Genomic DNA, 24,689 nt, shown 5'->3' with positions numbered 1-24,689 from the left:
GCCCTGCCCTAACCTCTGCTGTCCACCTCACACCTCACCCTTTGCAGGCACTGCCACTCCTGGTGTCCCCTCCAGCCGCCGATGGATTCTGAGTCCCAGCCTGAGCCTAGTGCTCCCATAGAAGTAAGAGGTGTGGAGGGCGTGCCTGACCACAGCACACGGAGAGGCTTGTGGAAAACAAGATGGCAGTTTGGGGAATTTCTTTTAAATTTCGGATGAAATTTCTGAGTTTGGCAAGCTGGAGGCTGGGTCAGGGCAGGACATGACCTAGGGCAGATCATGTCTGTCGCCTTTCCCGGAGCTAAGTGTGTGGTGCAGACCACAAAGTCCCCTGGAAGTTCAGGGAGAGGGCCTTCTCCAGGGGAAGGCGGCGGGTGGGTTCTTGGCTCCACAGCAGCCAGCCTGGGACTTGGCAGTGGGGTGAGCTCCCAAGCAGGGCATTAGCCCTCTCTGGGCCAGGGAGACCAGGGTACCCCTGGAGCTTGCTCTTGAAGGGTACATGGCCGTTCACTGGTGAAGTGTTGCGTACAGGGAACAGCAAGAAAAAGGCACAGATGGGCAGCTTGTCACCTGCGGGGAGCGACTTTTCTTTATTGGAGTGTAAGTGCTGTGGGTGGAAGGTCAGCTGGGGCCGGAGGGGGAAGGGGCCTGAATGCCTTCAGTGTTTTGTCTCAGCTCTGCGGTGAGGCCCAAACCTGAAGCGGGCCTTCATTTAAGTATTCGGGGAGACTCTGCCTGGCCCAGCTCGGCTGGTGACGACTGCAGCAGGACAGAGGGGTGCAGTCAGAAGAAGGGACTTGCTGAGCAAACGGGACCCAAAGAGGGATGTGCAAGACCTGGAAACAACACATGGTTTTCAAACTCAAGAGTCCACTCCAGCAATCAGCGAACAGCAGGGTGGCTGCAAATCTTCCATCCACCCACTAAGGCAGCCAGCAATCCCTGTCTCTGCAGCGGTAGAGGAAACCTCTGTCTTTTGCAATCCCTGTGATTCGGAAGCTTTCCACCCCTCTGGACCGGCCCCTCTTCCCCTCCCGCCCCTCCACTCTGATCCGTGTGGTTAGCTAAGGGAGGAAAGCCAGAGCAGGAAACAGATAACTTAGGGAGTGGCTGTTCATGTGATTAAAATGTCTTTGCTTTCCAAAAAGTTTTGCCTGAGATTACGCCAAATCGCCTGGCTGGGGTGGGATTTGGAGAGGGGGCTTCTGCTGCCTTCTGGGCAGTGGTGCCTCAGGGCCGGGCACAGGGCCTGGAGGCACGGAGTGTTGGGGGGCTTGGCACCTCTCTGGGTCCTGGAGGGGCTCCTTGGTCTCTGTGGGCCCCGTCCCCCCGAATGTCTCTGTCTCCCAGCCCTTTTGGTTTGTTTCCGCATCATGTCTTGCCTCTCCTGGGCACCCTGTCGCCCCCCCCCCCTTATCTGCTCTGACGGGCACTCTCTCACTCCCTGCCCCTCATTCCCAACATCACGTCCTCACTCCCCGGCTCTCCAGGATCTCTCCCTCATCTCTCTGTCTCCCGCTTGTTTTCCCCTCTCTATCTCCCTTCCCTCCTCTCCACACCCCCACTCCATGCCCTCCTCCCCAGGGTTTTCCTGAGGCCTTTTCCTGTCCCTGTGAAAGCTCCCATTGTTCCCTGCACTTTGACAAACCCTAGTGTTGTGGAATCAGGATGGCATTTTTGCGGTGGCTTTGGGCTGGGAACAGGGTGGGGGGGGAGGGGTGACAAGAGGCCAGGCCTTCTGGACCCATGCTGGGCTGCAGCAGGAGCCCAGAAGAGGGGAGGGGGCCCTGGGCAAGGAGGCGAGGACGGCTGTGCGCAGACAAGGAGGCCCTTGAGGCTCCAGAGGAAGCCCCGGGTGGCCTCTTGCCGCGTCCTTCCTCCCTCCCGGCATCCTGCAGGCCGCGGCCCAGCCCGCCTGTCCCTCTGACCGCCTGCTTCCTCCGGGGCCTCCGTGGAGCCTGCAGCTGCCCGGACCAGGCTGCAGGGCTGCAGCCCTCCCACCTGCCTCCCCCAGCCATGCATGTGGACATGTGAGTGTGGAGGTCTTTGGTTGGTCCCTAAAGCAGTACCACAGAGCACAGAAGGGAAGGAAAAGCCAGGGGCTCAGCACTTGGCAGACTTGCTCCCCCTGTCTCGAGCCTCAGTTTCCTCATCTGTCATTAGGGTTAAGAGTACTGACTTCATGAGGCCGTGGCAGTGATCAGAGACAATTTCATGTGCCATGCATAGGTCCCATGCCTGTCACTTGGGAGGTCTGTGTGGCCTCTGCCTGAGGGCATGAGTCCAAGCATGTTTTCACAGGTGTCAGTCCGACTTGGGCTTGAGCCTGGGAGTATGTGGCTGGGGAAGTTCGTGACTGGTGTGGGCCATGGTTGGGGAAAGGGTCACAGGGCTGACCTGTTTGGAAGGCCTTGGACTGAGAGCTCCATGAAGACAAGGTATTCTTCATCTGTCTTATTTCCATATTTCTGGAATTTTCCACAGAGCCTGGCACAGAGTGGGTGCTCAATGTAAATTAGGTGAACAAATGAATATTGAGGTGGTGGCCATGGTCATAGGTCAGAGGTGGGGCTGTGTTCCTAGGAGCAGGCTTTCTCTTTAATTTTCTCTCAACCGTCTCTCGGAGAGGCTGCGCATTCAGTGGAAAGTGTCGTTTTGGAGTCAGCAGATTGGGTTTAAGCTTCGGCTCCACAGCTGTGTGGCCTTGAGCAGATTGGTTGGCCTCTCTGTGCCTCAGTTTGCTCTCCCGTCAAATGAAAGGGCTCTTGAGAGTCAGGTCAGAAAGCGTGTGGCACATTGTAGGTGCTCATTGAATGTTAGTGTCTCCAGCTCCACCAGAACAGCCCCGTCACATGGAAGATAGAAAAACCGAGGCTCTGGCCAGGCGCCGTGGCTCACGCCTGTAATCCTAGCACTTTGGGAGGCCAAGGTGGGCGGATCACGAGGTCAGAAGATCGAGACTATCCTGACTAACACGGTGAAACCCCATCTCTACTAAAAATACAAAAAATTAGCTGGGCATGGTGGCAGGTGCCTGTAGGCCCAGCTACTCAGGAGGCTGAGGCAGAAGAATGGCATGAACCTGGGTGGCGGAGCTTGCAGTGAGCCGAGATCACGCCACTGCACTCCAGCCTGGGTGACAGAGCAAGACTCTGTCTCAAAAAAAAAAAAAAAAAAAAAGAAAAAGAAAAAAGAAAGGCGTGGGAGAGCCAGGGCCCAACCTGGACCTCTGACCTCTATCCCCTGTTTACTCTACACTGCCCCAGGCTCAAAGAGAGACACTAGGGAGAATGACCAGGGACCTTCTGCCTCCTCTGGCAAGGGCCAGCAAGGCCACACAGAGGGTCCTGGGCTGGGGTCGTGAGTCCATGGTCAGCCCTGCACTCCCTCTGTGGACTCGTTGCCCCACCCCTGTGACCTCTGTTTCTGCATCAGTGGAAAGTCTTTCTCAAACTCCTGAGACTGGGGATCTTCCTCTCTGGGAAGGTAGACTGGAGCCCAGGGCCACCTCAGCGGCAGGGCTGCAGGAAAGCACGCAGACTGGGCAGACCAGGCGGGACAGGGGCCGGCGGGCAGCCCATCTGTTCTTTATTTCCTCCCCCTGCTCCTCTTGGCTCCAGCCAGAGCCTCTCAGCTGGACGCACGGTGGGGCCGGCCTTGTGCTCCATGGGAGGGCGGAGCGTGAGTGGGCTGCCAGGCACATGCTGAGTTATGGGCCTCCTGGGAGGCCAGTGACCCTGCCCAGCAGTCAGTCCAACCTCTCATTCTGGAGATGGGAAAACTGAGGCCCAGAGATGGGGAGGGATGCCCCCAGCGTGCCAGGACCCATGAGAACAGTGGCCCCTTCCTGTTTCTCACCATCCCGGCTTGGTGGGTCTCTTCTTTGTGCAATCCCGGCATGTTGCATAGCAGTTTAGAAAGTGAGCCCACGTTAAGGGGCTTGGGCTCAGATCTGGACTGCTCCATTTCCTGACAGTGTAGCTTTGGCAAGCCATGTAACCTCTTCATGCGTCAGCGTTCCCATCTGAAACCTGGGACTAACCGTACTTAGCTCATGGGTGGTTGTCAGGGCATAAAGAGGGCCTGGCCCTGACCAAAAATACCCAGTGATGGAGGAACAGTGATTTCTCCATCCCAGGGCTTGGCAGGGCACAGGCCTGCGCCCCTGTGCAGATGGGAGTGGCAAGGCCAGGTCTGGGGGTGAGGCGCTTACCTCAGGCTGGGAGGTATCGAGGCCTGGCTGGAACCCATATCCAGAGAGCAGAGGCCATGCATCCTGGGGCACAGTGAAGCCTGGAGTCATGGTGTGCAGGGCACAGCCTCAGGCTCCCAGTGCCCACCCTGCTCCCCTCCCAGTCCCTGTGATTCTCTGCCTCAACATCCAAAGGCCACAATGTCACCTCTGTGCAAAAGGGATTCACTGTCTCAAAGGGGTGAGGAGATCAAGCTTCACCCTAAAGGATCACTCACTCGTGGTGGGACTTCAAGCAGCTGGGGAGGAGTGACCAGTCAGGCTCTGGTGTTACGTGACAGTGTGTGGACATGTCTGACTTCCCTTAAAATGGAAGGAGCAGAAGGGACCCAGGGGTGGGGAGTGCCTTCCATGGTTGGGCGGCTAGCTCTATGGACATGAGCATGATCCAACAGAACCAGCAGCCTGAGGCCAACCAGTGCTCAGGCCCCAGGGTCCGCACCTGCAGGGGCAGGAGTGTGGCCAGAGCCACCATCTCTGGGGTTTCTGTCACCTTGTGAAAGCACAGTGCGCCCCCTAGGGGGCAGGAGGGGCCTTTGGGGCAGGGAGTGGGCTGGTTATCACCTTCTTCCAAGAGGGTAACCCACTCATTAAAGGCAATTCATTCGTTAAGAAAGAGAGTAAGCTGCAGAAGTAAGATCATCAACAGTCCTGTCTCTCAGCCTTTGTGGCTGCTTTCCTGCCAGTCCTGTTCTTGTGCAGCGGTTGTCTTCGGTTGCTTATCCTGCTCTCTTTATAAGTATTTTCCCAAACCCCTAAAAAAAATCACCATAACTATTTTAATGGCTTTGTTGTCATTCATCCAAAGGGTACAACGTAATTTAGGGAACCCAGGCATTGTATTTGAATATTTTGCTCATTCTAGATTTACATTGTCCTAACTCATGCTGTAATGGACATTTCTGAACATCTCTTTTGTCCACATGTCTGATAATTTCCTTGGGATAGTCGCCCAGAGATGGATTTGCTTAGGATAAGGAATGCACATTTGTTTAAAGTTTGAAGGCTTACAGAAGTTTGAAGTTGTCATATAGAAATACAGTAGGAAAATATACCTGTTCAGTCCCCACCCAGCAGCATCTCAGAGTGCCTGTCTGCACACCGGCCTGGTTGGCCTTTACCAGATGTGGGGGTTGGAAGGACTGTAGAGGTGGAAGTGCCTCCAGAGTCACCAGATCCACCTGCCTGACCAGGGCAAAGGCCCCCTCAGCAGCCTCCCTGATACTTGTTAACTCAGCCTCTGCTTGCATACCCCCAGTAAAAGGGAGCTCACCACCTCCCAGCCAACCACAAGAGATTTCACGCAGGGATGGGAAGAAAACACTGAACCGTTCTGAAGAAGTGCCCAGCCAGTGTGAGCCTCCTCCACATCTCTTCCCCAGCCGCTGGCTTGCCTGGGGGGCCCCTCCCACTTCCCCGCCCTGCAGTGCTGCCTTCTTTCCTCCTTGGCTTGGCTCCTCCTTCCCACCCCCACGCTGGCCACAGTTTCCCACTTCCCAGGCTGCCCTCCTGTGACGATCCAAGCCCCAGTCTGGAAGTCAGAGGATCCCTCCCTCCCCCGAGCTCAGATTTACTGAGTGTGTCCTTGAGTGAGTCCTCTTGCCTCTCGGGTCCCCAAAGGGCCTGTCTGTGCTACAAGGGGTGGTTTCTGAGCTCCAGTGAGCTTTGCCCAGCCTCCTGGCAGATGTCATCCCCCAGAGGGGTACATGGCAGGGGCCTGGGTCAGGAGAGCCTGGTCAGGCCTGGCATCCTTCCCAACCGGGCGGGTGGTGGCCCCTGCAGTGCTGTCAGCAGTTACCGTCTGTTTCATGCTGAAGTTTATGAGAAGAGGCTGTGCCTTTCTGGGAGGAGGCGGGGCTGGGGGATGGTGGGGGGGTGGGGGGGTGGTGAGTAGAGAAGCCTTTGTTCTGTTAGAAATTCCTTCTCCCCTTGGCCCTGCCCTCATTTGTAAGCATAAACAATGTCGGGACTGAACCCTTCCAGGAAGTGGCTCCTCGCTGCTGAGAGCTGCCCACAGTCCTGTCTTCTCCTCCATCCACTGCCTTTACCCCTGCCCTACAGGCCACCTCTACGGAGGTCACAGCCAAGGCCTGACACTGGACTGGGCTGAGGGGAGGCCCTAGGAATTTTCTTATAAAATTCCTGCTAGGGGGTCTCTCCCCAACAGCACAAGCCTCCATCATGGTGGGGACAATTTTGGGGATGGCAGACAAGAGGTGAATCAAGTGTGGCCTTGTGGAAGAGCCTGCTGGGCCTAGCCTGCTGCCCTTCACGCACTGGAAGCACTTTGGCACGTCCCACCCATTCCCTGTGCCTCAGTTTCACCATCTGTTAAATGGGTTGATAATGTCCCCTGCCCCACAGGATTCTAGGAGAGTTCGTTGGGGGCCTAGTGGGCTGTGGAGTCCTGAGCATAAAGCCCAGCACGCAGGCGGTGCCACACTAAAGTCAGTTCTCTTTCCTCTTTCCTCAACCTCTGCCACCAGTGTCCCCAGAGCTTCTGCAGCATGGTCCTTCCATGAGAATTCTAGAAAGCGAAGACGCCTAATGCTGTTTCTTCTTTTGCTTGCCAATCCGTTCCTACCCAGGGATAGAGAGTGACCCAGATGTCCCTCCCAGGTTTCCCTCCCATCTCTGGAACCATCCTCCTGGGACTAATGCCTGCGGACCTCAGCCCTAGCCTCTGCAATACCTCAGACACCTCTGCTCCCTCTCCTAGTGCAGGCAAGGAAGAAGAGAATCACCCTGAAATAGCTAATGGTGACCGAGCACTTGCAGTGTGCCAGCAACTGAGCTGAGACCTTTACACGCATGAATGTATCAAATCCCAACAGCCCTGGGAGGCAGGTCCTTTGTCATCATCCTGGTTTCCAGATGAGGAAACCAAGGCACGGAGAGTTTGAATAACTTGACAAGGAACCCCCCAGATAGTCACAGGCAGAGCCAGATGTCATTGCAGGCATCTGGTCCTGGAGACCACAATTTGAGCCACATCCCATGCAATGGCATGTTGGAGCCAGGCCCTCCCAGTGCCTGGCCTGACAGCAGCCATGGGAATGGTGCGCTGAGGATGTCTGGTCCTGCAGGAGGCTGGGGCCCCATCCCTTGCCTGCCAAGCAGCCCACACGCCCTGATGGATGGCTCCAGACGGCTGCTTTTCTAATTACATGGTGCGTCCATGCTTCCTGGCTCACCCCTCGCTCTTCTCTTTCATTTTCCTGTTCCCTTCAGTTCGCACTCAGTGTCTCCTTTATCTGTGTGGGTTTCCTTCCTGTTCATTTCTGAAGCAGGGGCTCGGGGAACAAATTCCCAGAGTCCACCTCCAGTGTGGCCTCTGTCCCCATGCTTCACTCTGCCCAGTGTCCTGGAATGACTTGACCCCTCCTTCTGGTACCTTGACCCCTGCCCTTTGCCCCAACTGTGTGAGGCCAGGCACCTGGTCCTGTGAGCTCCCTGAGCTAAGAGGCCTGCAGAACCAGCTCCAGAGTGGGCCTGGCTGGGGAGAGTCCCCAAGTTCCCACCTTCAATCAAGGAATCTCAGACCTCAGCATCAGGGAGGCACCCACGCCTGCCCCCTTATCCCCTCTGAAGACGTAGATGCTTCTGGGGAGACATGGGGGAGTGAGTTCATCCAGTGCTTTATTTCAGATGATGGAAGATGAGGGGTTGTGATAGAGGGGATGGCTTAGAAGCCACAGGTTCCAGACCCCAGGTGAAGGAGAAGCGGGCACCAGAAATGGTCAGAGGGACACCCACTAACTTGAGATCAACAGAGCTCAGTGTGCCTTCAGAGGCACACGTTGACCCCTCTATTACAAACTGACTGGCCCCTGGGCCCTGGCTGCCCACTGAGCACTCCCTCGGGTGTGGCTGACCCCTCTCTCAGATCTGACCAGTGCTGAGGGCAGCCCTGCCCTGGAACTCAGGCTGAAACTTCTCCCAAGAATGTTACAGCTGCCAGGAAGGCCACTGAGGATCCAAAGACTTTAGGCAGTGGGCCCAGGAGATCAGGGTGGTGTTGGTGTCACTTTCTAACTTTAGGTTTGCGCACTCAGCACGCATGTCCCCGCTTAGTGTTTTGCCTGAAATTCTAGCAGGCTATCACCGAGTGGTAGTAATGGCGCCTGGGACAAAGAGGCATGATTACTAAAGGAAGAAACTATGTACCCATTTTATATACCACTTTTTGTTCTACATTAATAAATAATAATAGCACTAATATTCCTGTTTTGCCTTGTGTGCGAGGCACTGTTCTAAATGTTTTGCATTTAATCCTCAGCTCATTTAATCCTCAGAACAGTCTTATATGGTAGTTACTGTCCTTATCCTTGTAAAGTAACTTACCCAAGATCCCAGAGCTAGGATCTGGATCCAGAGTGTGTGCCCTTAACCATTACGCACCACTTCATAAATGGGCAGTTCCCCAAGGAAAGTTACTATGGCAACATCATCTCATAGCCCAGCGCTTCTTTAATGTAATGGCATATTAATTCCCTGGGGCTCTTGTTAAAATGTAGTTCTGATTCTGCAGATCCAAGGTGGAGCTTGAGACTCTACATTTCTAACAAGCTGGTGGCGCTGTCACTGTTGGTCCGGGGACCACACTTTGAATAGCCACCGTGGAGAGCCTGCGTTTAAGCCTCTCCAACTCAAAGCCTGCGAAGACCTAGTAGAGAACATAAATTCAGCTGCAGCTGGTGGGAGCAGAGGTGATGTGGAGGAAGCTGATGGGGTAGCCACTCCTTAACCTCAGCCGGCAGGGATTCTAGATCAGAGTGGTCGTATTTGTGTGAAATCTCCCATTTGCAAATATTAGGGTAACTCATTCAACTTTTAAAAACACTTGCAGCTTGCATGTGAATGTTCATAATAGCATTATTCATAATAGCCAAACATTAGAGAAAGCCCCAGTGTCTATCATCTGATAAATGGGCTAATAAAACATGGCATATCCATACCATGGAATATTATTTGGCAACAAAAAGGACTGAAGTGTTGACATATGCTGTAGCATGAATAAACCTTGAAAACATGATGCTAAGTGAAACCAGACACAAAAGGACAAATGTTGTATGTTTCTACTTATATTAAATACCTAGAATGGGGAAATCCAGACAGACAGAAAGTACATTAGTGACTGCCTAGGGCTGTGTGGGGTAAGGAAGTGGGAGTAGGATGGGGAAGGACTATTACTGGGTATAGGGCTACTTTTGGGGGGCAATAAAGATATTCTAAAATTAGATTGTGGTGATGACTGTAGAACTCTGTGAATATACTTAAAACCAATTGATTTGTCCACTTTAAATGGGTAAAATGTAAGATACATGAATTATATCTCAGTAAAGCTGTTAAAATAACACTGTGTGGGAGACAGCTTGTTTCTTTCATATATAAAATGCAGTTACAAATCAACAAGAAAAATATTAGGCTACTCTTGCAGGAAAAAAGAATCACAAAGAGCATGAACAAATAGTTCACAAATGAAACACAAGTGATTCTTAAATGCATGGCAAATTCACTCTTGCTCATAATAAAAGACATGAAAGGCAAAGCTCCTCTGAGAAGATTTTCTACCTCTTAGATTGGTGATAATGAAAACTCTGTTGATGCTGATGTGGAATGTTAAGTTGGGATACCTGCAGTATGTGGGGAGGGGCAGTGGGAATTTGCTCTTTAAAAATTAGTGGTGCTCATACCCATTGACCCAACAATTTTACTTCTATATTCACAAATACACTCACACATGTGCAAAATGATACACATATGAAGTTGTTCATTAGAGCATTGTTTGTAATGATGGAAGAACAGAAACAAGCTTGATGTTCTAAAATAGTAACTGGTCCATGCACTATGGAGCTTGCGTGGACTCATACTGTGTGCAGCTGTTAAACCGAATGCAGTAGCTCTATTTGTAGTGATGTAGGGAAAACTCTAACATGTATTATTCAGTAAGAAAACAGTAGCCAGGCACAGCTGTATGCACCTGTAGTCCCAACTACTCAGGTGGCTGAGTCAGGAGGATCCCTTGAGCCCAGGAGTTTGAGTCCAGCCTGGCCAATATATCGAGACCCTGTCTCGAAAAAACAAAATAAGATATGGTTTTAAAATGGAAGATGCAGAACCGGATGGATAATCTGTTTCCATTTTCATGAGGGAAAAGAATGTACGTACAAATTTGTATGTCATATGCATCTGTAAATGCAGGGCCCGCCTTTGGAGTGGTATGAGGGACATTGGATTGCCTCCTAGTAGAGGAGTTGACTGGGTGCAGGGAGGAGGAAGACTCATTGGCACTGCCACCAGTTTCCGTGCTTGTACTGCCTCTTCAATGACCCTTTAAAGCACACTGCTGGGTAGGCCAAAGAGTGCCTGTGTGCAGGCTCATGAGACCAGCTGCCCTTGATGACGTGTGAGTTAAGGAAGTAATTTCCAGCCACCACTGAATACTTTACTCCTTAAATCTAGAAGAGACGTGCTCCTCTGTTTTTTCACCATCTCCTCTGTTTTCTGTTCCCCATGTGTCTCCCAGCCTTTGGATCCTGTCTGTGCTCTGGGGACATCCCTGATATTATCTAGACTGGGGGCAAAAGGGGCCTGTACACATGGACACAGGACATGAAGACTGAGGCAGAGGCCAGGGGAACCCCATGGGGCATCATCTTGGCCTTTGGACCCCAATCCCCTGTGTTTGCTTCCTGCCCTGTAGGCACGCCCCAAAGGCGAGGGCCTGACTCCATACCAGGGCAAAAAGCGCTGCTTCGGCGAGTACAAGTGTCCCAAGTGCAAGAGAAAATGGATGAGCGGGAACTCCTGGGCCAACATGGGGCAGGAGTGCATCAAGTGCCACATCAACGTGTACCCGCACAAGCAGGTGAGCCGGGCGGGCTGGGGCCTTCTCGGAAGGACCACGGGAGGGTGACTTCTCCCTTATCGGGCCTCAGTTTACTCCCTCCTACGAGGGATGTGTCTCTAAGTTGACTTTTTCTTTCCTTGTCTCATCTGAAATGGGAGGGGAGGGAAGGGAAGGAGAATGGTGGGGCAACTGTACCAAGATCTTGAGACCAGAGAATCCCGGCAAATTATAAAACTAGTGAACAGGGCTTGCTATTGTGAGACAGAGACGTGAGGACAGCAGGAAGCAGCAGGAAACTCCAATTTCCTTCCTTGATCCATCCAGTCGGCCAGTGTCAACAGGGAGGCTGTGTGCACCAGGCCCAGGCATGTGGGAGAGATGGGGCCAGCTCCTCCTAGGAAGGTCTTACCTCAGGCAGCTGCACAGGGAAAGTCACTCAGAGGAGCTGCTGCTGACTCGGGGACCTGGAGGACAGGGGGAAGCTAGGCCTATCACAGGTTGGGGGCTGGCCATCCTAGGAAGAGGGCACAGCAGGTACAAATGCCCTGAGGCCATAAGGACTTGGGGCGCTCCAGGCCCACAGTTCAGTGAAGGCGCAGGAGAGGGCAGTGAGAGGCTTGGGGCAGAGGGCTAGACGGGGCGGTCACAGAGCCCTGGGGGCACTTGAGGAACCCAAGAGCAGCAGGGCTTTCAGATTCATTTTAAGTCAGTTACTCTGGTTGTGTGCAGAGATTGAGTGGGGAGACCAGTGAGAAAGACAACACCGTAGCCCTCATACAAGCTGGGAGGGGGCTGAACTCTGGAGGAGGCTCTGGAGCTGGATGCAACACCAAGCATCATCAGATTGGTGGTGGAATGTGGGGGAAGAACAGGAGCCCCGGAGAACAGTCCCACCCCAGGCAGGCTAGAGCACCTGAGTGGATGGAGGAGCTTGTTCCTGAACTGGGCAGCCTGGCTGGGACACAGGTGTTGGAAATGAAAGCAAGGCTCCTCTGATACAGATTACATTTGAGATGTTCGCAGTAATCCAATTAGAGACGTCAAGAAGGCAGTTAGATTTGTAATTCTGAAGCTCATGTGAGAAGTCAAGATGGCCCATACATAAGTGGGTGTCATCAACCTAAACATGGTAGGGAATGGATTTGAGTTCCTGTAGAAAGAATGTGGACGGAGTAGAGAAGGGATTCCCTAGACCAAGTGTTGCTGAATCCCAGTGTTTGATGGTCAGATAGAGGAGGAAGACCCAGTAAGGAGAAAGAGAACCAGGGAGCGTGGAGTCCTGGAAGCCGGGGGTGGGGTTCGGGAAGTGCTGTTGGAGGCTTGACTGGTGCTTGGTGCTCAAATGTCAGGTATAGAGACCACAGAGGAGTGCCTTGGAAATTTGGCAATAAGGAGACGGTCCTCAAAGTTTTACAAAGCAAAACAAAAGTATCACTTTTACCTGGGGAACTTGAACTACAACCAAGGTTTGAGAAGCACAGAAGCCCGGCCAGTCAGGCGTGAGGGCGAGAGTGGAGGTGCTGATGTGTAGCTGGCCTGGAGGTCGGGGCAGTGTCCATGGAGCAGTGTCAGGGGAGGCTGGTGTGGATCTGGCTGCAGAGGGAATGCCTCATTGTCCAGTCTCTTGAGGAGAGTTTGACTGTGGAGAGAATCACAGCAGTAGCCACAACCAGGAAGGAGCCCTGGAGCTAGGTGTTGTGGAGATGGTAGAGCCTGGAGCCCAGTGCAGTCTGGTGAGAATGATCTAGAAGACAGCAAAAGGCTGATGATTCAGGGGAAAAACGGGAGATGCTTCACCCATCGGCACAGGAGGGAGGGAGAAGAGGGGGTAATTAGGAAGGTCCATGGGTTGGATGATGCAAGAAGAACCTCACATCCAACGCTTCTGTTTTCTCAGCAAGTGGAAGACAAAGTTCTCAGGTAGGAGTGAGGCGGGCTGGGGCGGGCTTGAGGAAGGACGAGCGAGGAAGCAGCCTGCTAGGGAAAGCTGGCTGGACCACCCAGCCGCATCCCAGGCCCGGGGGAGGTACGTGATCCTAATGCAGTGGCAGGTGTCAGCCTAGTTCCGTGACTTGCTCCAGCACAGCTCGCCTGGCAGGTGCAGGCCAGGCCTGGTGTACAGAGGGTCCACAGGACAGAGGTTGGCTGGGCAAGCACTCCAGAGAGCAGATGGCTGGGGGGTGGGCATATCTGTAAAAGCATGACGACCGTGCTTCATCATGGGGCATCAGCAGGAAGGGGAAGCTAGAGAGGCCCGGTCGAGAGGGAGGCCTGGTGGGCCTGTGGACTGCGGGGAGTCTGGGAGCCAGTGGAATGGAAGGAGAAAAGGAGGGGGCAGAGACGGGTGGTTTCTGAAGAAGCCCAAGTCTAGGGTGTGGCTGAGGGGTGGTGGGAGGGAAAGGTCACTGTCGATGAGGTAGCGGGGGATGGAGGAGCCAGGGGTGGGGTGGGCCTTCCATGTGTGCTGAGTCACCACAAAGGACAAGAAGACAGAGGAGGCAGGAGGGGAGAGAGCTCTGGGAGCTATTAGGGGAAGGCTCCCCTGAGGGAGAGATGTGGGGCAGAGCTCTGATGGGGTAGAAGGTCAGTAGACTGGGGGCCTGGAGGATAGCTTGGAGCCTGGAAGGGCAGATAAGTGGCCTGGGAGGGAGGAGGGGAGGAAGGAAGGCAGATAATGGTGGCTGGCTGGGGGCAGGAGTCAGGAACAGTCCAGTTTCTGCAGGGCCTCAGATGTATGGGGGCTGCTGGGGTCTGTGCTGACCGTCCTGGGGGCTGGGTCCTTACGACCCCTTCTGTGACTTAAGCGGAGAGGCAGCGCCCAGCCCATGCACCCAAGCCCCACAGGAACCGAGTCTCTGCAGTGGCTCCAGCCCTCGGCCCCTGCCCCGATATCGCCCTAGCATCTGGCTGGGCAGGGCTCCTCACCATGCCCCTTCCATAATGCCAGGCCCATTCCTGGCTTATGTCACCATCCCCAAGCTGGCAACGGCCTCACCTGCCTCGCCATCTCCATCCTGCCAAGCTCAGTCCCAGCGCAGCCTCCCTGACCACCTGTCCCCCATCTCCACATTCAGGATCAGCTCTCCCAGGACCCAATCTAAAGGATCCCTCAAGAGCGTGTGTCTGGGCCCTTCCCCTCTCCCAGTCGTTAGGCTACTGTTTAGCACCTACTGTGTGCACTGGGGACACCGAGGCCCCAAGAGGAGACAGGACATGAGCAGGGTGACCAGTCAGCTGGTATCAAGGGGCCTTGGAACCCAGGTCTCCCACCACCCAGGGCTCGATCTCTCCTGAGCTCCCAAGCTGGGTGGGGGTGGGAGGGTGGTGCCTCTCTATCCCCCAGCTGTCCAGAGCCTTTGAAGAGCCCAGCGGTGGTGCTCCCCATGGCGCCCCGCGGTGGAGAGGGCTGGTTTATTTCTCCTGCCCCGCAGAGCCCTGACCTGTGTGGCCTCCGTCTCCGGAGAACCCTCCACCTCCCCACTCTCCTGGCCGCCACATCTGCTTCCTGTCAGCCTCCAGCTGCAGCTCCCCCTGCCGGCTCTGGTCCCCCCAAAAAGAAAACGCCACTGGGCCTTGCCTTGCTGCAGGGAGTGGGGGAGGCCCTCCACCACAGTCAGCCCCAGCTGCGCAGTGTTTTCCGTCCACAGAGGAGAGTGTCTTGACAGCTTCCCCAAGCTCCTCGCCCAGTGGCAGGCCAAGCGGGGCTGAGCAGTCAGACCAGGGCCCACAGAGGGAACCTGCACCATAGGGTCACGGCCAAGGAGGGGGCGCAGCTCAGATGAGCCCAGGAGGGCGCTGGCAAGGATGTTTCCAGAGCATTTCACCCGGGACTTCGCGGCTTCCCCTGCGCCATGCTGCCCCTAACGCTATATAACACATGATACCAATACTGGCCAACATTTTGAGTGCTCTCTATGTGCCAGGCACTGTTCTAATCCCTTTGCATAGACTAACTTACTCTTCACAGCAACCCTATCATGTAGAGTTAGCCTACAGACTTAGCCCCCATTTTATGGAGGAGAAAATTGAGTCCCAGAGAAGCTAAGTGATTTGCTACACGTCACACTGTGATCACTAAGTCTTCCAGAGCTTTTTATGGTTATAAAATACTTTAAGACAGTCATCTCTGTTGGGCGCAGTGGCTCACACCTGTAGTCCCAGCACTTTGGGAGGCCAAGGTGAGAGGATTGCTTGAGCCCAGGAGTTCAAGACGAGCCTGGTCAATGTAACGAGACCTCATCGCTATAAAAAAATTTTTTTAAACAATTAGCCAGGCGTAGTGGTGCATGCCTGTGGTCCCAGCTACTTGGAAGGCTGAGGTGGGAGGATTCACTGCACTCCAGCCTATGTGACAGTAACCCTGTCTCTAAAAAAGACAGTCAGCCAGGTGTGGTGGCTCACGCCTGTAATCCCAACACTTTGGGAGGCCAAGATGGGTGGATCACTTGAGGTCAGGAGTTCAAGACCAGCCTGACCAACATAGCACAACCCGTTTCTACTCAAAATACAAAAATTAGCTGGGTGGTTGTGTGCACCTGTAATCCCAGCTGCTTGGGAGGCTGAGGCAGGAGAATCGCTTGAACCCAGGAGACCGAGGTTGCACTGAGCCGAGATAACACTACTGCACTCCAGCCTAGGTGACAGACTGAGATTCTGTCTGAAAAAATAAAAATAAATAAAAAGTAAAAAGAAGACAGTCATCTTATTTACTTCTCTATCACACACACACACACACACACACACACATACACACAAAAAAAACTAGGAAAAAGGCAATGAATGTTATTAACCTCCCACCCAGGTCCCAAAAGGACAAGTCGAGGTTGTGGAGGAGAAAGCTCCTTCCCAACAGCCGTTGGCTGATAGGTGGCAGAGCTGGCATGCAAAGCTCTGTCTGTCGGACTTTGGTGATACCATGTCATATGGAGACACTGCAGAAGACACCAGACACAGAGTGTTCCAGAACAGTCTTCAAAACAAACTGGTGATGACCCCTTCAGTCTCCATGGAGGTTCTGTCCTCAGTCCTGGGCCTGCCAAACCTCTGTCAGCCCCAGAGATGAAGACTCAGAAGGCAGATGCCAGTCAGGGTGGGTGCAGCTGGCAGGTGCCCGTGAATTCCCAGGGGAGAGCGCTGTGCCGGTGAAGATGGCCTTCCCTCCACCAAACACAGGAGGTGCTGTCCTGGGGACAGAAAGCCAGGGACTCAGCCAGGCTGGGAGGGAGTGCGGCAGTCTGGGGTGGACACTGGTCATAAGCTGGCCCTGAGCCCCAGTACAGTGCAGCCAGTGGGGCCAACTGCAGGCAGTAGGCAGCATGTCCCTGCAGCACAGGGCTTGGAAACAGCATGTGTGGCTGGAAGGCCACACACTACCACCTCCTCATTGCAGGCCCCGGGGATGTCCCTAATGTCTTGGAGCCTCAGTTGCCTCATCTGTGGAAACTGCCTTCCTCATACATCTGTGGCCTGTTTCCTCCCTGTGCCACTCACAGGGAAGTGGTGACATTAGGGTGTGTTCCAGAGTGGCCTGGCTTAGGTGGCAGTACTTTGCCACATAACGTGTAAGCCATGGGGAGTGAGGGCTGTGTGGGCCCTGCTGAGTCTGGCCTTTCTGGCCTGTCCTGGAAGACTGGGTGCAGGAAGAGGCTCTGGCCAGCCTAGGGGGTGGGGGCTGCAAACCAGCTTGGGTTTGGGGTGCTGGAGGGGACACTTCACAACTATACTGATCGGACGGTCCTTTGGGAGCCGAGCAGAGTCTGTGGCTGGATCTCCAGGATGAGGCGACAGGGACCCAGATTCTAACTCAAGGTGGAAAGCCTTCTTACCGTCCAGGCAGTAAACTGGGGACACCCAAGCCCTAGATGGAGGAGCTGTTGGAGGTCTCCCTGGGACGTCCAGGAGAGCAGGGAACTTACCCTTCCTAGGTGCTTTCACCTTGGGATCTTGGCTCAATTTTGATGGCCCTGCACCAGCTGGTGTCCCCCTCCTACCGATAAGACAAACCACAGACAGCTTCGGCATGCCGGGCTCTTTGTATTCATTATCTCCATTGAGTTGTCTGGTGAGAACAAGCCCATGAAAAAGCTGTTATCAGCATCCCTGTTCACAGATGGGAGCATGGAGGCCAGAGGGGGCAGGTGGCCTGCCCAAGGTCAGACAGCTGTTAGGTAGAAGAATCGGCATTCGAGCCCACTCACTGGGTGATCGCAGGGAGCCTCCCTCAGCAGGAGGGCCCCAGCACCGTGGTTGAAATGACCTGTGACCACAGGTGCCCCCTCCCCACCCCGCATCGGGTGTGTGTCTCTCCCTCTCTGTGTCTGTCAGTCTCTGTCTCTGTAGAGATGTGCATCTCTGTCTGTCTGGCCCCCTCCCTGTGTACCTGTCTCACCTGTCTGTCTCCGTGTGTCTCTCCCTGTGTGTTTCTGTGTTTCTGTCTTTCTCTCCCCTCACTCCCCTGGGCCCCTTCCTCCTTCTCTCTGCAGAGACCCCTCGAGAAGCCCGATGGCCTGGACGTGTCCGACCAGAGCAAGGAGCACCCGCAGCACCTCTGCGAGAAGTGCAAGGTCCTGGGCTACTACTGCCGTCGCGTGCAGTGACCAGCTGCCCGCTCGCACCCAGAGCCGCCCCCGACCAGCCCAAGGAGACGCTGCTTCCCTGTGCTGCTCCAAGGGGCTGCGTGTCGCCCTGTGCGTGGGGTGTCCTCGCAGGCCTGCGGGGCTGGGCCGGGGGCTCTTAGCGTCCTTGTCTTGTGTGTGTTGACAAACAGTGTTACTGACATCGCTGCCCCCACAGGCCAGGGAAAGCAGGGAGTCTGGGGCTCTTTAGGCGGGCCTGAGGTCTCTGTGGAGGGGACAAAAGCAAGCAAAAGCCCACGTCCAGGAGCCCCGGGTATCCCCACAGACTCTCCTCTGAGAGCCTCTTTGGGGTGAGCAGCCTTGTATTGGCCACAGGTGCACTAAATTTACTGTGAATCCCAAACTTCCCCCAGACCAGCCAGGCCGCCTGCCCCCAGCCACAACCTTCCGGTTTGCCCGGTATGGAAAGCCACTCTCGGAAATCCCTGTTTCTTTCCTGAGTCAGCAATCTTGGCAAGGGGACATGTGTTCTAGCAGCTGCTGGGGAGTGGACCTCTCTGTCCCTTGTCCACTTTAAGCCCCAAATCCTGACCCCCTCTGACATCACTGGCATTGCACCTGGGTGTGCCCCCCTCCCTACCCTATGGACCCAGATAGGAGGGGTTAGGCACAGGGGGGGCACGAAACGCTGGACGGATGTGTCCTGGGGAACGTGAGCAGCCCCTCCCACAACCCCCACCAGACTGCCTTAGGTTTTGTCAGTCCCACTCCCCTTCCTTCCCCTGTGCCTCCCACCCACGCTGGGGGTCCACATCAAGGTAGTTTGGCCCAGCGTGGAAGCCCAGCGTGTCTGTTCTAGCAGAAAGGACGCAAGCCTGGCATTCTGGAGACCTGGGCTCAAGTCCTTGCCCTGCTGCTGACGCATTCTGTCACCTTGGGCAAGGAATTCACATCTCCGGGCCTCAGTTTCCCCATTAGTTAAATGACAGCATAACACCAGAGAGCAGAGGGCCCATTTCAGCTCTGTTGTTCTGGGATTCATGCTGGCCGGTGCTGTGTCCTGGAGCTTTATTTGGGGAGTTTCACCCAGAATGGTGGGAGAAGCCTCCCAGGTGCCAGGTACCCCGCACCGTGACCCCTCACTTGGTGTCTTAGGAAGTCAGGCTGAGGGACGCTGAGTCCTCCCCTGCTGGCCCCTACAGCCCCAGCCTTGCTTTTCATCCCCAACCCCTGCAAACATGGAGGAGCCTCCTCCTTCTCACCTCGGTCTCCTAGCCCCTCACGTGGGGAACCCTGAGACAAGCCACAGAACCCCTCCTTTCTAAAATGGGGACAATAATTTCCTACCTCCCAAGGGAGCAGAGAGGCCTCGTGGCACGTCCCTGGCCAGGGAGCCCACTGTCCTGACTGGCAGCGGGATCGTGCGCTCCTCTGTCTCCCGGATGAGAAGCCCCGTTTCCATAGTCATGACCCTTCCTTTCTCCCGGCTGTTAGAACTGGGTTTCTTGATTTTGCCCCTACATGATGCCTCTGTGGGAAAAAAAAAAAAAAAAAAAAAAAAAAAATCAGACCACGAAATGGGCCTGAAATTCAGTGTTTACCATGGCCTCAAGGATGCCCACCTGGTGTCCAGTTGCCTTTTGTATTCAAATGAAAATGCTTTGTACAACTGAGGAGTTACAGTGAAGTGTTAACCAGGGGTCCAGGGAGCGAGTTGAAAAGATGGAGTGAGTGTATTTGCAGCCAGGGAGCTGCAGGGTGGATTTGAGGGGCCATACCCTCTGAGCACTTAAAAAAAGGTACATTTGCTCCAGGCAGCAGGCTGTGGACACTCTTGTCACCACTGGGGACTGCTACTAAGGACTCCCCGAGCGCGTTGTTCCCCGTCTTCTCCAAGGTGTTGAGGTGAGCTGGGGTTGGCCCCGGCCCAGGCTTCTGTCCTCAAGGAGAAGCTGCCACTGACAGTCATCCTACTGCATCACTAAAGAGAATGTTCACAGTGGTGGGCAGTGTGCCTGTGCCAACCCTTCCAGGCACCCGGCCCCATGTGGGACCTTGGCCCAAGGATGCCTGGGGCCTGCCAGCTGTGCTGCAGGCCCCAGGGGGAGCCCACACCCTAAAAAGAACCCAGGTCCCTGACCACTGGAGGCCAGGGCTTCCCTGCACGGGCTAAGGGGAGTTGGGATATCACCCCAAAGTGACCTGGCCAGTGAGCTGTTCAGCAGGTAGCCAGTGCCCTGCCATCTGTGCAGAGCCAGCCACCTTGGAGGCTGAGGTTCCCGCTTTGAGGTCCACCCCCTATGCTCCCCTTGACTGGGCTCTGGCTGAACTGGGGAACTCTCTGTGGTCAGCAAAGCCACTGCCATGTAGGCTGGGTGCCGTGAGAATTAAGTGCTCAGAGGGCCAGGAGCCCAGGGGACAGGAAAGTGTGTGGTTTTAGTAAGTTCAAAAGGGACAATCGCTTGCAGTTGGTAGATCTAGCGATCTAGTTGGGAGATTATGGTGTTTACCCCGTATGAAGTATTCAATAGTTCTACTTGTGAATTTGTATTTATTTTGAGTTATACTTGACACAGAATTCCTTTTTTAAAAAAATACTATGTGTGTATTTTGGAAAAAAAAATATTCATAGATGTTAAAATTTCTGCATGGTTACCAGTTTTTCTCACAACACTGAATTTGGTAGCTTTTCCCGAAAAAATCTTCACAGTGATTTTTTGTCTGTATATATTTGAAGGCCGTTTTTTAAAAAAAAGAAAAAGAAAAGAAAAATATAATTGTTTGATTTTTGAGAATAAACAAACAAACAAACAAAAAGAGAGGCATTTTCAAAACTTCAGAACTTTCAGGAGGGCAAGAGAATATCAAACAAAGATTTCTGGAAGTATTTTGCCAACCTTCTGGTTGAACTGCAAGAAAATATTTATGGTGAGAACTTTTCTGTTTCCCGTTATTGGGTTTTTGGTTGGTTTTTGTTTGTTTTTTACTATGCTTTGGTCTGTAAAAATATGCAACTGAACTACATTCAGAAGGAAATATTGTCTACATAGAATATTATATGAAGTTGGTACATAATTCTGATGAGGAAAAAAATCTCTGCAATTCTTTAAGCCATATTGTTTTTCTGTGTTGTTTTCCCTGGATGAAAATATCAGTATTAAGTAGCCAGCATATTATTCAAGTGTTTAGGCTTATTAATATGTTCTTGTCCTGTATTTATACATACGTGTATTTTGAAAAGTATTGCCTTTTTTAAGGGAAGCTATAATTTGATACACAGTGAAAAAGGGAATGGTGACCCCTTTGTGCCTCTTCCACTGAGGATAACAAACAGCATTGTAATCCATTCTCTGGCACCTTCTTCTTCTTATCTTGTTATTACGGTTTTATTCATTTTGTAGAGGGGCAGGGGGTGGGCGAGGGGAAGAAGCAGCTTATTTGACTAACCAGACCCTCTGTGGTCCACCAGCGTCTTGGCTTGGTGGGAGGGCTCTCGATCAGCAGGGCCCCAGGAGGGAAGAAGAAGTGGGGCAAAGCCTGGCCTCGCCGCTCCGGAGCTTTGCCATCTGAGCCACGCCTCCTCCAGGCCATGCTCCTTGAACTTGGAAATGTCAACCGGAGCCCTTACACCAGCCCTCCAGCATCTAATAGACTTGAATCTACTCTAAATGAATATTTAATCCAACCTCACTACATTGTAGCTCAGTCCAACGACTAACCCTGAAATGGGAGTATTCCAGCCTTCAGCGAGATGGCCAAGCAGTCCCCTGGGGGCTGTGGCAGCGGGCTCATCCCCTTCACTGTTGCCAACCTTGCCGTCGGACCTCCTCCACCCCCATGCAGTGACCCCATCTGCGTCTGTGTCTGTCCATACGTGTGAGTCCAGCTAAAAAGACAAAACAGAACCCGGGGGCCCAGCTCGGAGGGTGCGTGGAGAAGGCTCCGACATCTCCGAAGTGCAGCCCTTGGGATGGCATTCCGTTGTGTGCCTTATTCCTGGAGAATCTGTATACGGCTCGCCTATAGAAATATAGCCTCTTCATGCTGTATTAAAAGGACTTTTAAAAGCAAAAGAGGCTCACAGGTTTCCTTGTTCACGCAAGCGTGTGGGGAGGCTGGACTCTTTCAGAGGCAGGAGACGGGGCAGGCGTCAGAGAGACTTGGGGCTGGCCTCAGCTCCCCTGGGTCTGGGTCATCTTGTCATTGTCCTGCCTCCATGCCATTGATTTGCCTCCTCCCAGTCTCTCTGCCCCCAACTGAACACTCTGCAGGGCGACGGCCCTTCCCAAGTTGGCCCCAGACTGGGTGAGATTGTCGGCAGATGAGGTCACGCATTCACTCAGTGGGGGGACTCCCGGGTGACCATATATAGGAGTGAATCTGCCTCGGAGCCGGCAGCCCTGGGCCGCTCCCACTTGGCACACTCGGCCAAGATCAGGATTTGGGCCCAGACACGGAGCATCACACAGTGAGCAAACAGAGGAGTCCAGGGGAGACGGCGCAGGGACCCCTCTTCTGACCAAAGCCTGGGCTGGCCTGGGCTGTCATGAGGTGGGGCTCCTGCTGAGGACCATGGGGAATCACAACGAAGCAAGACTGTCAGCAGCCACCCGCCTGCAAAGCCCAGCATCGGCTCTTGCTGTTCTCAACCTTGCTGCTCACCTGAGTCACCTGTGGGGCTTTAAGAACATCATTGGTCCCACCCCAGGGAGGCCGAGGAAGTGGTTCAGGGTGTCCTTGAGTTTGTAAAGCCCCCCAGCTCAGTCCATTGTGCATCCAGAGTTGAGCAGCACTGGGCTTCAGATGGTCCCTAGTGTTCCCGTGGGGCCCACGGTGATGGGGAGGAGGCGGGGGGCAGAGAGTCCTGTCAAGGGGCGCCTGGTCCTCAGCTCCAGCCAACTGTTGCTATCTGTGAATGATGTTGCCCGGGGAGGGAGGAAGGGGCAGCAGGAGAAAGACTGGAAATCCCAGTTGTTACATGGAATTGTCCACGTTTTAAATTTTGGCAACGAGTTAACAGGATGTTTGAATAGTGTAGAAGTCAAAGCACATCTGTACGGGCCAGTCCATGCCCCCTGACTGCAGACTCTGAGATGGAGCAAAGAAAACAAAATGCCAGTCCTCGGGGTCAGGGACCATGGATGTGAGGGGGGAGGGACAGGCAGGAACAGAGACCACCAAGGCCAGACCTCCTGTCTTATTTGGGGTACAGAGCAAATCCCAGAACAAAGCCCCTTCCTGCTGATTGGCATCTAGAGAATTCCCCGCAGGGTGCCTGCCCTCAGTGTGTCGAATGGCAGCCAGGCTAGAGTCAGCCTGAACACAGGTGGCTGCCAGCCAGGCCCAGCAAGGGAGTGGAGAGGGCACCCACCTCCACCAGGGTGAAAGGAGAATGAAGGACCCCCTCCTCCACACTGTGACCTCTGCCAGCCCAAGTCCTCCAGCAGCCCAGGTGGGGCTGTTGCTCTCCCTGGGCAGATCTGAGGACACAGAGCCGGTGTCTGTCTCAGGGCCCTCCTGTCTCCTTCAGCACTGCCACCAGGCCAGCCCTGCGACCCCAGCTGTGTGACACTGGGTGACTTTGCCCCTCTCCGAGCCCCAGCTCTCCCGGGGGTATTGTGTGGATGAGACAACCCACTGAACACAAGACAAAGCGCACTGCTTGCACCCGGGAGAGGCCCGGGGAGTGTGGGTCTCCTGTTCCCATTGTCTGTGGCTCAGGCAGAAGCATCCGACCAGTGATCACACCAGGGATTACACAGGGAGCCAGGCCTCGAACCCAGGGCCCCAGGTGCTTTTGCACATCCAGTAAGCATTGACTGGGCACCCATGCATGCTGAGGCTGGGGCTTTGGGGCTGTTGTTTGATGACATGCCCTTGTCTTTGAGTGTGTGGCAGTGTGCATGCGCCTGTGTGTTTGTTTTGTTTTGTTTTCTGTGGAAAGGAAACAAACCCAAGGCAAACACAGCCTGCATTTCAACATCTCCTGGAGCCGTGGAAACCACTAACTCCCTGGACAGGAAGGATTTCCGGTTGGACTCAGTGCCCGTGTCCAGACGCAGCCGGCTGCTGAGGACCCAGGAGAGAGCAGAGTCCACCAAAGAAAGGGCCGGCAAGGGATCCAGAGACGGTGGCCCTGCCCTGAGCTAAAGCTGAGGCCCCACAGGGAAAGGTCTCACCTGGCACACTCACCCAGCAGGCAGGTGGCAGAGCCAGGATTTGATTGAACTTGGAGTTCTCACCTCCCAGTGCAGTGTATCAGGGCAGAGCTGGGACGGAGACACAGTTGCAAAGGTCAGACCAGGAGTGAGGGTCCGAGGCTGGGTGTCTCAAAGGGCAAGAGACCAGGCAGGAGGAAGGGAGGTGGGGCAGGTTGGTGCCAAGTGGTGATGGTTGCCAGGTTGTGAGAAGCCCCCTTGGCATCTGCTCCAGACACAGAGAGGGGAGACCTGGCCTGGGGAGAGACAGCGGGAGCTCAACCACCTGAGCACCAGAGCCCGTCAGGAGCCCAGGGCCCTCTGGCAGGACCCTGACAAGGCTCTGCTTCTTGGCATGTGTGACACAGAGCCTCAGGTCCTTATCTGTAAGCGAGGGGCAATCAGGACACACTGAGTGTAGCGGACACCTGGGCAGCTCCTGCGCACAGCTCTAGGGTGGCCACCTCTCTCCCACCAACCCCCACTGTGGTGCTGAAGCTCCCAGGCCCAGGCCACCAGCCGGCTTCTGCACTGGACTCCGGCCATAGGCTGGAATTCCTCCCGGTTTTCTGGCCTCATGCATCCTCCTAACAGTCCTGGCAGGAACCAGGACAGGGAACAACATGTCAGTATGCCAGGTGGAGAAACTGAGGCCTGGGGAAGCCCTGCTGCCCCAGATTGACAAGCAGGGACCTCTGCCGCACCCTTCAACCTCCACTGTCTCCACTGTTCTGACAACCTTCACTGTTTCTGATCCTGACCAGGGCCACCGAGCGGATTCCCACCAGCCTGTCTAGTCCTTCAGCAAACAG

General features: G+C 54.3%; 1 protein-coding gene across 1 annotated transcript in view; it reads left to right on the top strand.

The window, feature by feature from the left end:
* The window catches only part of ZCCHC24 (zinc finger CCHC-type containing 24), a 62,769-nt gene extending 41,016 nt beyond the window's left edge, over nucleotides 1-21,753 (top strand). Inside the window, exons 3-4 of the mRNA XM_003903715.4 lie at nucleotides 10,959-11,123; nucleotides 17,588-21,753. Of these exons, the coding sequence (XP_003903764.1) occupies nucleotides 10,959-11,123; nucleotides 17,588-17,701 (279 nt within the window). The 3' untranslated portion in view covers nucleotides 17,702-21,753. The remainder of the gene's footprint in view (nucleotides 1-10,958; nucleotides 11,124-17,587) is intronic.
* The last annotated feature ends 2,936 nt before the right edge of the window (nucleotides 21,754-24,689 follow it).

This window comes from Papio anubis, chromosome 11 (genome assembly GCF_008728515.1).
Source record: "Papio anubis isolate 15944 chromosome 11, Panubis1.0, whole genome shotgun sequence".
Lineage (NCBI taxonomy): Eukaryota > Metazoa > Chordata > Mammalia > Primates > Cercopithecidae > Papio > Papio anubis.
Note: the sequence above shows the minus strand (reverse complement) of the source record. Positions and strands in the feature narration are given on the sequence as shown.